Genomic DNA, 15,051 nt, shown 5'->3' with positions numbered 1-15,051 from the left:
TTTCATTTCGTCTGCTTGGTTATTATTAAGCTACATCTGCTACATACATTTCAGTAAAAAAAACTGAAAGCACGTAGCATCATACACACTGATCTGCCAGAACATTATGACCATCTATCTACTAGCCGATACGTCCATCTTGGTCCCGGGTAACAGCGGCGATGCGCCATGGAATGGAAGCAATGCGGCCTTAGTAGATTGCTGGGAGTGAATTGGCACCACATGTGCACACACAAGTCACCTAATTCCCGTCAACGTCGGGGAGGGGCCGATGAGCTCTGGCGCCACGTCCAGTCACATCCAAGACGCGTTCTATCTGCTTCAGATCTGGTGAGTTTGGGGGCCAGCACATCAACTGGAACTCGCCGCTGTGTTCAACTCCTGGAGTTGTGACATGGCGCATTATCTTGCTAAAAAATACCAGTGCCGTCAGGAAACGTGATCGTAATTATGGGTGTACGTGGTCTGCAACCAGTGTAAGGTACTCCTTGGCCGTCATGGTGCCTTGCACGAGCTCCATTGGACCCTTGTATGCCCACGCGAATGTTTCCTAGAGCATAATCGAGCCGCCACCGGGTTGTATCCATCCTGCAATACATGTGCCAAGGAGCTGTTCCTCTGGAAGGCAACAGACTCGTTCCCTCCCATTGGCATGATTAAGAAGAGATCTGGATTCATCAAACCATGCAACGCTCTACCACTGCACTAACGTCCAGTGCCGATTGTCGTCACGTGTCCGTTTCCCCCCCATGGGGTCCACAACTCCTTTGTGGACAGATGCATGGCGAGCAAGGGATCCTGGGCTCGTGCAACTCTTTCCTTTCCACGCTGCATACCTTGCCTTTCCATATCCCTGCCTGTCCGCGATTCCCCCCCCCCCCCCGCCCCTTCCCTTCCCCTTCACACTCTCTTTGGGAGTATGTATTACGCCTACATCTGGAGATGTATGCTTGGGAATGAATGGTGTATCTTCTTTTATCTCTACAATATCAAGTATTTGAGAACTCTTCTCTATTTTTTTGTTTGTTCCTCCCTTTTTTGTTTGTTCCTCCCTTTTTTGTTTGTTCCTCCCTTTTTTGTTTGTTCCTCCCTTTTTTTGTTTGTTCCTCCCTTTTTTGTTTGTTCCTCCCTTTTTTGTTTGTTCCTCCCTTTTTTGTTTGTTCCTCCCTTTTTTGTTTGTTCCTCCCTTTTTTGTTTGTTCCTCCCTTTTTTGTTTGTTCCTCCCTGTGTGACTGAAGGCCGATCCACGCGTAGCCGGTGACTGGATAATGCGTAATTCCCCACCCCGGGTAGACAAGTAAGACACGTATGTACCCTGTAGTAAAGGCCAAGCCCAGGGAGGGGTAATAAACCAAGCTGGTACCATCCGAACATGGCGATTGGTCCCTCCGTCCGTTTCTCGGGAGCTGTGACCCGAGATGTGGACAATCACCTCAGATGGGGGGGTGGGGGGGTCACTAGGAAGGAGCACGCCGTCGGAGACGCCGGTAACCATGGGGGATACTTTCACAATGATTTCTTCTACTTCTACAGCTTTTGCCCACAAGAGAAAGCTAGATGAGTCTCAGCCACAGAAAATTCTTCCATCAGTGCCAAAGTTCCTCGTTGTTTCTTCGTCTGACAAAGGCCAAGACTTCTCAACAGTAAACCCTTTCATTATTCAGAAAGGTATCGATGCAATTGCAGGTCGTTTGAGCTCTTGTTCCCGGTTACGAAATGGCACCTTGTTAGAAACAGACAGTGCCCTCCAGGCACAAAAATTGCTTTGAAATACACTGCTATACAGCTTCTCTGTCTGAGTGGAAGCGCACCGTACTTTAAACCCATCATGCAGGGTGGTTTATACAAGATCACTCTAAGATTATCAAATGGCGATATTCAAAATTATCTGTCTGATCAGGGAGTAATGGCCGTACATCCAGTAATGAAAAGGGCTGAAAAGGAATTGGTAAAGACCAGCACTCCCTTCTTGATGTTTGACAGAGTTCAATTTCCATCGAACATTAAAGTGGGATATGAGAATTTCAGTTCGCCCTTACATTCCCAACCTTAAGCGTTGGTATCAGCGTCGGACGTTTAATCATACCAGCCAGTCTTGTTCCAAACGGCCAAATGCGTTACCTGTGGTAGGGAGGCCCGTGAGCGTGATTGTCTACCCCCATCCCCTCCTTGTAGACCATATAGATTGCCCTGTTTTTAAAGATGAACGAACTGTTCAGGAAATCAGAGTGAAGAAAAAGGTTTCTACCTTTGCTTCTCGTTACTCATTCGGCAGTACAAACCCACTGTGCTCTCTGCAGATAAATACAGCACTGTTCGCTTCTCCTGGACCTTCTAAGGAGGTAGCCATGCAGACTTGCGATCTCACCTTTAGCGCGACGGTCGTCAGATCGGCCAGCCCAAAGATCGCCCTTTCAACCTCCCCACTATCGTCCACTTACTCTAAGGCTCAACCTTCATCAGCTGTTGCTAAATCGCAGGCCCCAAAATCGGACGCCCAGACTTCCAAAAAACAGCCTACTCGTGAAGATTTTTTCCCATACCCAGATCTCTCAACCATCAACTCCTCCTTCATCTCAGCGTCCTGCTTCCAAGAAGGCTCATAAGAAAAACAGTTTCTCTCATTCTCCGCCACGGCGTATCTCTTCTACAGTGCCACCCAGCAGTAGCCACCCTCGGCCGTTTCTGTATCGCCGCGACACACTGCTGGCGGCCGATCAACCAGCCGATCACTAGCGGCAGGAGCTGCCCCCGAACAACCTATGGATTAGGATCTTCTGCGTCTGGCTGAATGCAATCCCACGCCGCCGGCCACCGGCTCTCAGCAGTTGCTGAGTTGATTGCAACTGTGGTGAGATTTTTCGGCCGGCCGATGTGGCCGTGCGGTTCTAGGCGCGTCAGTCTGGAACCGCGTGACCGCTACGGTCGCAGGTTCGAATCCTGCCTCGGGCATGGATGTGTGTGATGTCCTTAGGTTAGTTAGGTTTAAGTAGTTCTAAGTTCTAGGGGACTGATGACCACAGATGTTGAGTTCCATAGTGCTCAGAGCCACTTGAACCATTTTTTGAGATTTTTCATTTTTTCGTCCACCCTACGTCAATTATCCATTGGAATATCCGCGGAATTCGCTCCAATCGGGATGACTTGCCGATCCTCTTAAGATCCTACTCCCTGGTCATATTCTGTCTTCAGAAAACGAAGCTAAGTCCCCATGATCGCTTTGTCTTCCCTCACTTCCAATCAGTCCAGTTTGATTTCCCCCCTGTTGCTGGCATTCCAGCACATGTAGGACTTAAGATTCCTCTTCATGATACTATCCATTATCACCCAAATCACTTACTCAGTTCCTTCCAAGCTGTCGCTGTACGTCTTTCCCTTTCCGGATTTACATCTCTTTGCACCATATACATTCCATTGCCCATGCTAATGGCAAGAGCCGGTCTCCTTCATCTCCTTGACGCCCACCACCCACTTTGGGGATATCCGCTTCCTTGTCCAAGAGGCTCCCTATTGATCGACCTCTTCCACCAAGCGGATCTTGTTTGCCTCAACGCTGGGGAACCTAAATTTTTGCCTGACTCCACGTCAACCTACTCTCATTTGGACCTTTCGGTCGGTACTGCTCGGCTACCTCGGCGTTTTGAATGGTTCGCTCTTGCTGATACACACCCGAGTGACCATTTTTTCATGTGCCCTTCGATTACAGCCACAACTGCCATCTATGTGCCCAAGACGCTGGAAGTTTCGCCAAGCCGGTTGGACTCTTTTCTCATCTCTATCAACATTTGATGACCGTCAATTTCCTAACATCGACGAACAGGTCACTCATGTTACGGAAGTTATTCTTACAGCCACGGAACGTTAAATACCTCGTACCTCCCCTTTGGCCCGGCACCCACCAGTTCCTTGGTGGAACGAGGCGTGCCGTGACGCGATATGCGAGCAGAGACAGACTCTTCGCGTTTTCCGCCATTATCCTACGTTGGCCAACTGTATCCGCTATAAGCAGTTACGTGCGTAATGCCGTAGCAGCATACGCGATATCAAAAAGGCAAGCTGGGATTACTTTACCAGCTCCTTTAATACTTTCACTCCCACATCAGTTGTTGGAGTCGAATCCGACGGATATCCAGCACGTCCAGTTTTTCTCCGACTTCTGGGCTAACTGTCGCACAGGATACCTTAGTGGACCCAGTCGCAATCTCTAACTCATTGGGTCGACACTTTGCTGAGATTTCAAGCTCTTCAAATTACCCACCAGCCTTTCTCCCGAAGAAATGGGTAGCGGAAGAGCGACCTCTTGCTTTTCCCTCCCAAAATCGCGAAATTTATTATGCCATTTTTTTTCTATGCGGGAACTCAGACATGCACTCTTCTCGTCTCGCTCTTCTACTCCGGGACTGGATGGTTTTTTCAGTCTTCTGACTGGTTTGATGCGGCCCGCCACGAATTCCTCTCCTGTGTTAACCTCTTCATCTCGGAGTAGCACTTGCAACCTACGTCCTCAATTATTTGCTGGATTTATTCCAATCTCTGTCTTCCTCTACAGTTTCTGCCCTCTACAGCTCCCTCTAGTAGCATGGAAGTATCTTAACAGAAGTCCTATTATCTTGTCCCTTCTCCTTATCAGTGTTTTCCACATGATCCTTTCCTCTCCGATTCTGCGCAGAACCTCTTCATTCCTTACCTTATCAGTTCACCTAATTTTCAACATTCGTCTGTAGCACCACATCTCAAATGCTTAGATTCTCTTCTGTTCCGGTTTTCCCCACAGTCCATGTATCACTACCATACAATTCTGTACTCCAGGCGTACATTCTCAGAAATATCTTCCTCAAATTAAGGCCGATATTTGATATTAGTAGACTTCTCTTGCCCAGGAATGCCCTTTCTGCCACTGCTAGTCTGCTTTTGATGTCCTCCTTGCTCCGTCCGTGATTGGTTATTTTACTTCCTAGGTTGCAGAATTCCTTAACTTCGTGACCATCGATCCTGATAAGTTTCTCGCTGTTCTCATTTCTACAACTTCTCATTACCTTCGTTTTTCTTCGATTTACTCTCAGTTCGTACTCTGTACTCGTTAGACTGTTCATTCCATTCAGCAGATCATGTAATTCTTCTTCACTTTCGCGCAGGATACCAATGTCATCAGCGAATCGTATCACTGATATCCTTTCACCTTGAATTTTAATTCCGCTCCTGAACCTTTCTTTTATTTCCATCATTGCTTCCTCGATGTACAGATTCAACAGTAGGGGCGAAAGGCCTTTTTAATACGAGCACTTCGTTCTTGGTCGTCCACTCTTATTATTCCCTGTTGACTGTTGTACATATTGTATATGATACGTCTCTCCCTATGGCTTACCCCTACTTTTTTCGGAATTTCGAACATCTTGCACCATTTTACATTGTCTAACGCTTTTTTTTTGGGTCTGCAGATCCTATGAACGTGTCTTGATTTTTCTTTAGTCTTGCTTCCATTATTAACCGCAACCTCAGAATTGCCTCTCTCGTGCCTTTACGTTTCTTATAGCCAAACTGGTCGTCATATAGCGCATCCTCAATTTTCTTTTCCATTCTTCTATGTATTATTCTTGTAAGCAACTTAACGCATGAGCTGTTAAGCTAATTGTGCGATCATTCTCGCACTTGTCATCTCTTGCCGACTTCGGAACTGTGTGGATGATGCTTTTCCGAAAGTCAGATGGTATGTCGCCAGACTCATACATTCACCACACCAACTTGACTAGTCTTTTTGTTGCCAGTTCCACAAATGATTTTAGAAATTCATATGGAATGTCATTTATCCCTTCTGCCTTATTAGATCTTAAGTCCTCGAAAATTCTTTCAGATTCTGATTTTAATACTGGATTCTCTATCTCTTCTAAATTGACTCTTGTTTCTTCCCTCTCATAGAGGCTTTCAGTATATTCTTTCATATATCCGCTGTCTCCTCTGTATTTAACAGTAGAATTCCCGTTGCACTCTTAATGTTACCACCCTTGCTTTTAATGTCACCGAGGGTTGTTTTGACTTTCCTGTATGTTGAGCCTGTCCTTCCGACAATCATTTTTTTTTCAGTGTCTTCACATTTTTCCTACAGCCATTTCGCCTTAGCTTCCCAGCACTTCCTATTTTTTTCATTCCTCACCCACTTGTATTTCTGTATTCCTGAGTTTCCCGGAACATTTTTGTACTTAGTCCTTTCATCGATCAATTGAAGTATTTCTTCTGTTACCTGTGGTTTCTTCGCAGTTACCTTCTTTGAACGTATGTTTTCTTTCCCAGCTTCTGTGATGGCCCTTTTTAGAAATGTCCATTTTTCTTCAACTGTACTGCCTACTGATATATTCCTTATTGTTTTATCTATAGCCTTAGAAAACCTAAACCGTATCTCGTCATTCCTTAATACTTCCGTATCTCACTTCTTCACCTATTGATTGTTCCTGACTAATCTCTTAAACTTCCGCCTATTCTTCATCACTACTATATTGTGATCTGAGTCTATATCTGCTCCTGGGTACATCTTACAATCCAGTATCTGATTTCGTAATATCTATCTGACCATGGTGTAATCTGAAATTATCACGTATCACCCGGCGTTTTCCAAGTATACATCCTCCTCTTGTGATTCTTTAACAGAGTATTCGCTAACCCCTACTATATCTAGATTGAGCCTTTGTATTTCCCTTTTCAGATTTTCTAGTTTCCCTACCACGTTAAAGCTTCTGGCATTCCACGCCCTGATTCGTAGAACGTTATCCTTTCGTTGATTATTCAATCTTTTTCTCATGGTAACCTCCCTCTTGGCAGTCCCCTCCCGGAGATCCGAATGGGAGACTATTCCGGAATCTTTTGCCAATGGAGAGGTCATAATAACAGTTCTTAAATTACAGGCCACCTGTCCTGTGAATACACGTTACGTGTCTTTAATGCAGTGATTTCCATTGCCTTCTGCATCCTCATGCAATTGATCATTGCTGATTCTTCGACCTCTGGGGGCAGTTTCCCACCCCTAGGACAAGAGAGTGCCGTGAACCTCTATCCGCTCCTCCGCCCTCTTTGACAATGCCGTTGGCAGAATGAGGGTGACTTATTATGCCGGAAATGTTCGGCTGCCAGTGCTCCTTATTAATCAAAATTTAAGTAGCGGCGGGATTCGAACCCGAGACCGAAGACGCTTTGATTATTATTCAAAGACGCTACCCACGTCCAAATGTTGCTGCATCTATCATATCCTAATCTGTGCTACCTCCTTCGCCTTTATAATCGACTTTGGGTCGACAGTACCTTTCCCAGAAGATGGCGGGAAGCTATAGTCATTCCTGTTCTGAAACCTGGGAAGGACAAACATGTCCCCTACAGCTATTGCCCAATCTCTCTCACGAATAGTGTTTGTAATGCTTTGGAGCGTATGGTAAATTGCCGCTTCTGCTGGTGGCTGGAGTCCCGAAACCTTTTAACAACTGCCCAATGCGGTTTCCGTAAGCATCGTTCCGCAGTTGACAAATTGTTGTTCTCGCCATCTATATAGTGAACAATTTTCTCAGGAAACACCAAACGGTAGCTATATATTTTAATCTGAAGAGGGTATACACTACCTGTTGAAGGACAGGCATCCTCTGCACACTGTTCTCTTCGGACTTTCGACTTCGGCTACCCCTTTTCATCCTTAAATTTATGACAGAGCACATTTAAGTGCGGGTGAACACTATGCCATCCCATACTTCCTCCCAAGAAAACGGGGTGCCCCATGGCCCTGTGCAAAGTGTTGTGCAGTTTGTCATCGCCATAAATCCAATTATGGATTGTCTCCTCCTCGATGTCTTGGGCTCCGTCTTTGTCGACGATTTTGCAATCTAATACAGCTCTCAACGGACCAGCCTTCTTGAACGTCGTCTTCAAGGATGTCTCGATCACCTCCACACACGGAGCATCAAAACCAGCTTCCGATTTTCCCCCGTAAGACTGTTTGTGTAAGTTTTTTGCGTCGAACGGAGTTTTATTCCCCTTCCCTACATCTAGGCCCTGTTGACCATTCGCGGACGTCGCCAAAGTCTTAGAACTTGTTTGACAGAAAACAGTGCTGGTCTTCGCACGTTTCATATCTTTCAGCACGCTGTCTGCGATCCCTCAACACCCTCCGTGTTCTTAGTAGTACCGCCTGGGAGCAGATGGAATGGTCATCCTCCGCCTATACCGCGCCTTAGTGCACTCGAAATTGGACTATTGAAGCTTCGTTTACTCCTCTGCAAGGCCGTCTATTCTTCGGCGTCTAGATTCTGTCCACCACCGTGGATTGGGTTTTGTGTCTGGAGCTTTTTACATAAACACAGTGGAGAGCCTTTATGCTGAGACTGTCCAGTCAGCGAGCTGTCATGAGTCATTACGCTAGTCATCTGTCTTCCATGCCTGCTCATCCAACCCATGCCCTTTTCTTCGTCGCCTCCTTGGATTTAGACTATGCAGGCAGCCCTACCTCTCGACTACCACCGGGAGTCCGCTTCCGTCAACTGCCATATTAACTTCCCTTCCAATTTCCTAAAACTTTCTTGGCAAAAGGGGCTACGACGCCAACTTGGCTTCGCCCACGGACCTGCCTTCTCCATGACCTTTATTAGCTTCCCAAGGATAGTACACCCCCCCTCCCACCTTCCACCTATAGTTTATCGTCAAGCATTTGCTGCTCTAAGCGTACAAATGGAGGATGCCACATTTATTTACACCGACGGCTCCAAGACCATCTTTGGTGTCGGGAGTGCCCATATCATTGACGACACCCCTATTAGATTTCATCTTCCCGACCAGTGTTCGGATTTTACTGCGGAGCTTTACTCTGTTCTCCAGGCTGTCCAATACATCCGTCACCATCAGAGGCTACAGTGTATTATATGCTCGGATTCGCTCAGCTCTATTCTCAACCTCCAAGCTCTTTATCCCGTCCACCCTCTGGCCTACCGGATTCAGGACTGCTTCCACATGCTCACTTGGGGAACATCTCTGTGACATTCCTGTGGATCCCAGGGCATGTTAGTATATGCGGAAACGAGGCAGCTGATAGAGGCAAAGGCTGTTGTCTCTCTTCCTCGCCCCTCTGTTCACATGATTGCCTTTGCCGACCTACAGAGCATTTTATGCCGTAGAGTTGCTCTTATATGGCACGCACATTGGTCTGCAGGATAATAAATTATGGGACATAAAACCTCTCTCCTGTCCTTGGACCTCTTCCTCCCGGCCCTAACTAGACTCCGGATTGGGCACTGTCCTTTTAGCCATCTACATTCTACATCTTTTAAGTGGCGACCTTTCCCCGCTTATCATCACTGTTACCAATCATGGATGGTGAGACAACTTTTACTCCAGTGCCCCTATTTTAATGCGCTACGCGCCCGTTTACAGCTGTCGCCCGATCTATCTTCCCTTTTAGCAGATGACGCGCGCTCAGACGATCGCTTTCTTGTGTTTATTAAGTGTTAGTGAGATGACGTCGGTCATTTTAAGCTCTTTTCGAGGAAAACAACCCCCCTTCAATAGCATATTTCTAAGGTTTCCTTCTGTTTTTATCTTCCCTCCTTCTTGAGTTTCTCCTCCATTGCTGCTGCTTTAAATTCCTGTTTTTACCCTTCACTAGGCCACAGAAAGGGCGTTTTTGACTGTAGTTGTTTTGCGCCCTAAAGCCATAACCTAAAGTATCCGTTTCAGTCATAATTCCCGATGTTGTAGTGTTAACACTGACTCATGCATAGGTCGTCAGCTGCGGAGGCCCATCGTTAGAAGTGGTCCGTGCACTCTGTGTTCAGACATGCTTGAAGTCTGCCCAGCATTAGTCTGATGTTAGTTCAGCCACAGTTGTCGCCTTTCCTGTTTTACCAGTCTGCCCAGCCTACGACGTCCGACATTGGGGCATATCCAAAGGAACTTTGCACAGTAATCAGAATAACACAGGCACTGCAATATCTTATTATCTCCTGATACTGGGCAAACGACTTTAAAGTACAAAGTCTGATCTGTATGGGAATATACATAATGGATGTGTGAGTACAGATCGTAGATGCATGGTCGACGACATATGGAAGTTTGGGTCTGATAGTGAGTTGTGCACGAATAGCCAAATGGTAAGGAAACCTCTCGCGAGTCCCGGTCCAGCACAAATTTTCATTGTCTTCATTCCATTCTATAGCTCATGGTAGTCCTTATTCGCAATTTAGGATTCATTTGATGTGTATTGTAAAGAGTGGTGGCCAACCAACCCTCACGACGTCTATACATGTTTTCACCTTGGTTTCGCCACGTCTTGAAGACACCACATTACTCCTCGGACACTGGACAAGTCGTGCAACTGTTTTCGCATTCGGGAGGACGACGGTTCAATCCCGCGTCCGGCCATCCTGATTTAGGTTTTCCGTGATTTCTCCAAATCGCTCCAGGTAAATGCCGGGATGGTTCTTTGAAAGGGCACGGACGAATTCCTTCCCTGTCTTTCACTAATCCTATGAGACCGATGACTTCGCTGTTTGGTCTCTTTCCCCCAAACAACCCAACTCAAGTCGTGCAGTTCCCAAAATTCTCGTGTTGAGCCTCTGGGCCATCACATTCTACCCTTGATCAGACGCAGATTGCGCACCATCCCCATTCTACACACAGACAGCACTGTCACTGATACTACATGCACAATGCGTGTGTCTGACTAGCAGTCATTCCTCGCCATGTAACACTGTTATCGCCTGGGCGGGTTGACATAGATAGTAGGCGTGTGGTCATAATGTTCTTATTGACCAGCGTTAAGTATCAGTTTAAGCTATTATTTGATATGTATTTTATTTTCAATATGGAAAAACGGAAGGAAAGAAAGAAGAGTTCGCTTCTCAAGCAGATCGGACCTGAAGCTCTTTTTTTTTTTTTTTCGAAACTATCTCTGGCTGGTAAATTTTATACCCCATTTGTCCATTCCCACTGTTCGTTATAAAAATTGAGAAAAAATCTATTGTCATTTTTTCGAGTCTTGTTTTCGGTCCGCTCTGACATTTGACAAGGAGACACAATGTGCAATTAAGTTTAATTACGAGTCGACATAATGTGAGTGAACACTGTTCGTAAGCCGGCCGCTGTGGCCGAGCGGTTCTAGGCGCTTCAGTCCGGAACTGTGCTGCTGCTACGGTCGCAGATTCGAATCCTGCCTCGGGCACGGATGTGTGTGATGTCCCTATGTTAGTTAGGTTTAAGTAGTTCTAAGTCTAGGGGACTGATGACCTCAGATGTTAAGTCCCACAGTGCTCAGAGCCATTTGAACACTGTTCGTAAGTCATACAATGAAGGCTTTCACGACCGGATGGTACTGTTGTTGATAATTCTTCCGGGTTGTATGGCCGTGGTCCATGGAATTCTTCTATTCCTAACGTTTCGTCCAATACTATGTTGGACATCCTCAGAGGTATGGCTGGTCCTGCTGAGTCCTGCCGACTGACGAGTCGGGCGTCGGAGAGCGGCCTAAATACCGAGGAAAGTGGGCGTGGTCTAGCTTGCACATAGTAGCAGAGAGAAAAGTAGTCAAAGATAAAATGTAACTATCGATAATCATCATCATCAGTTATCTGCTATATTAGCAGGTGCTTTGCCTCTCCATTTTCTGCGATCCATTGCTTCCTTCTTTAAGGCTGTTGTATGTTGTACTGTCCATCATGTCATCCAGTATCTGGAATCTCTTCCTTCCTCGCATCCTTTCCCCTTCTACATAATCTTTTAAAACTGTTTTTATCAGTCCAGTCATTCTTTCTTAATATATGCCCAATCCAATTTCTTTTTTTTCTCTTTATTACATCTAGTAACTGTCTTTTCTCTCCCACTCTTCTCAGTACCTCTTCATTTTTTACTCTGTCCATCTAACTTATTCTTTCCATCTTCCGCCATGTTCAGATCTCAAAAGCCTCCAGCCTTTCTCTGTCTTTTTTCCTCATAGTCCATGTTTCAGCACCATGTAGAACAACACTCCATACAAGACATTTTATGAGTCTGTTTCTGAGTTCTCTGTCCAGACCGCTGCAGAAAATTCTCCTTTTCTTATAAAACGCCTCTTTTGCCATTGCTATCCTTGTTTTAATTTCTGTGGTGCACTTCCAGTCGGTGTCTATCCTGCTTCCAAGATACTTAAAATTTTGCACCTGTTGTAGTATTTCTCCATTCAGCATAATGTTTATTTCCTTATTTCCTCCTAGTGCCAATACTTTTGTGTTATTTGTGTTAATTTTCATTCCATATTTTTTTCCGTTAGTTGCAATGGTGTCCACCAAACCCTGTAATTCTTTTTCCCCTGTAGCTAGAAGGACCATGTCATCAGCAAATCTCAAACACCCTACTCTTCTTCCTCCAATTTCTACTCCTTTGTCATTTAATGAGCATTGGTCAATCATATTTAGCAAGTAGAGGTTGAAAAGAGTAGGTGATAAACAGCATCCTTGTCTTACTCCTTTTTCTAGTCTGATCCAGTTTGTACTTTCTCCTCTCACTTTAACTGAAATATCGATAATAGTCCGTCATAGATAAAAATCACTTAGGAATAGAATAATTCCACGGACCACGGCCATATAACCCGGAAGAATTATCAACAACTGTTCGTAAGTGTCGGTTGGTTCCGCAATGAGACGCGTGGTGTGGTGTCGGGCAGGCGGCGCTGTGCTCGCAGCCTCTGGAGAAGGTGAAGGAGACTGGCGGCACGGAGGAGGAGCTGACGTGGGGGCAGCTGATGCAGACGACGTGCGTGCTGTCCATCCTGCTGACGGCGCCGCTGGGCGCCGTGCTCATCATGCTGTCCGGGCCGCGCCTGCTGCGCCGCCTCGCCACGCCGCCGCCAGAGGGCTGGAGGCGCAGCGCGCGGCCCTCGCTGCGCGACATCTCCATCATCGACGAGGAGGAGGCAGCCGAGAACGACGCAGACGCTGTCAGCGAGCTGGGCTCCACCACCGGCTCGCCCCGGCACGACACGTAGCGGCCGCTGCCCTCCCCTCCCCTCCCCATTCCACCCGTCTCTGCGCTCGGGACGACTGCGGCTCACCAAAACATGCTCATGTCTCACCGTCTGGCGGTCGCGCTCCGTCGCTTTCCCCCGTCAACGCATTCCTCGCTCCTGCGAACCTCCTCTACTTCCTCTCGTGCTTCGCAAAGTGTTAACGCGACCAGCACGACATTTCCACCGCAACTGCCTAAGAGAGAAACACAGTCAACGGAACTCTTGGTGGGAGAACACGCTCAAACCCAGCGCGCTCTGTCTTGCAACTTGCAACACGAAAGAGAGCCGCACAGGACGCGGCGTGGATATTTATTCCAGCTTTTCTGGTTCCTAAACTACAGCTGTGCCACGCGTATGGAGCTTCAGTAGTGTGTTCTTGATATCTGGAAACGTGTTTTGCTCCGTGCACGAGCGAATCGTCCGTTCTGTAGTATTCGCGGCTTGAAACTACTACTCGCAACAAACTTCATAACAACACACTAAAAGCACATTTAAAGTCAACACTGACTGTAATCTTCAAAACGAAGCTCTCATAGAGTGAACAGATGTCTGAAACTGAGTCATCTTAGTTACGCTGAACGATCCTAAACTCTTCCGTACACGATCGTAAAGACGACCTCACAGACGCTTGTATAATGTTCTTCTTGGAGGACAGATACGCCCCAACAAGCTGACGTAACCGATAGAGAATTTGGACCAACATATCTTCCACCACACTCCAATTGTCTGTTAGCATCTGTCCTAGTATTTGTTACCGTCAGACTCAAATACCGACCATATCCGGAGATAGTCTGCAGGCCACTGACCATTGGCATGCACAAAATTTCTTACACCCTAAACATGTCATACAGTCATAATGATCACATTCTAGCAACATATGGAGTCGTATCTCCTCCACTCCCCCCCCCCCCCCTCCCCTCAACCTCCCAAAAAAAACGCAGTAGGTAGATTACATAGCCATAACAAGTTACATGTTTCCCCTACAGATCAATAAAGTATTATTGTGTGAGGACATTCAGCATAAAATACGTAATCGGGGTGCATTTCAATATTTAGCCTACACAGTACTAAGAGACAGCGTCCAGTCATAACGAAAACATTTGCCCAATCGTCTTACATCACATTTATTCATCACACTCCTACATCCACACGACGTAAACAGTTTATTACACACAACACCGATTAAATTGTCACTGGGCGGCCAGATTCGTGTCTAGTAATACACGTAATCACCTATGTTAGGCTTTTACAGGTACAGTGCCGAAATATTTATTTCAACCTACAGAGATCACCGTTTGTATTATTTTGAAGTCCAAGCCGTCATTGGTAACACACATCGTAAGGTCAGCCTGTCTGTACATTAGTTATAATTATGAAATCCTTCTGGTAGTCGGTCAAAAATCGACCTGAACGATGCTCCGGACATTAAAAGAACGCGGCAGAGTATCAGCTGCAGCTATATAGTTAGCTTCATTGCAGATAATGATGATCCTTGCCTAACGATGGTAAGATATTGCAGTCGCGGCCATAATTTTAGACACCACGATGCTGTTGACCAAACAGATAGCCCCGAGACGTTTGATATGACACTACCTACAAAGGGCGATGAGCCATGGCAGCTGACCCCAGACCATCTTCTTTCCTTGATGTCAACGTATAAATGACACCACTGAAAACGTCCATTACAATGACAACATCACAACAGACAGATGCTAACCGTAAAATATTAATAAATGGAAGAACGACTGCTTGGTTCTCCTCACAACCAACGTTACACCAATATAAAGACTGGCTTCGCTGGGGTTCTCCTACAGAGCGACCTCAGCGCATGTGCAAATAGACTGCCACGTTGACAGTAACTTTAGAGTGCTGTCCGCTACACTGCATACGGAGAGCTCGTGAGCTCAGCTACGAACGATGTGCCATGAAACCTGAGCATGTTTTGTTATTCCCTTTGCATTAGCCGCACGAAATTTAAGGTATATTAAAAGTTTCTACTGCGATGGTGATTTTGTTCCAAGGAGAGCACACTCTAGGGATAAGTGGCC

At 46.2% G+C, this 15,051-nt stretch overlaps 1 protein-coding gene across 1 annotated transcript in view; it reads left to right on the top strand.

Moving 5' to 3' along the window:
• LOC126156774 (sodium/hydrogen exchanger 9B2-like) overlaps nt 1-12,982 on the top strand; it is a 112,938-nt gene extending 99,956 nt beyond the window's left edge. Inside the window, exon 11 of the mRNA XM_049916331.1 lies at nt 12,662-12,982. Coding sequence (XP_049772288.1) covers nt 12,662-12,982 — 321 coding nt within the window. The remainder of the gene's footprint in view (nt 1-12,661) is intronic.
• Nucleotides 12,983-15,051: the final 2,069 nt, after the last annotated feature.

The sequence above is a fragment of the Schistocerca cancellata genome, chromosome 2 (genome assembly GCF_023864275.1).
Source record: "Schistocerca cancellata isolate TAMUIC-IGC-003103 chromosome 2, iqSchCanc2.1, whole genome shotgun sequence".
Taxonomy (NCBI): Eukaryota; Metazoa; Arthropoda; class Insecta; order Orthoptera; family Acrididae; genus Schistocerca; species Schistocerca cancellata.
Note: the sequence above shows the minus strand (reverse complement) of the source record. Positions and strands in the feature narration are given on the sequence as shown.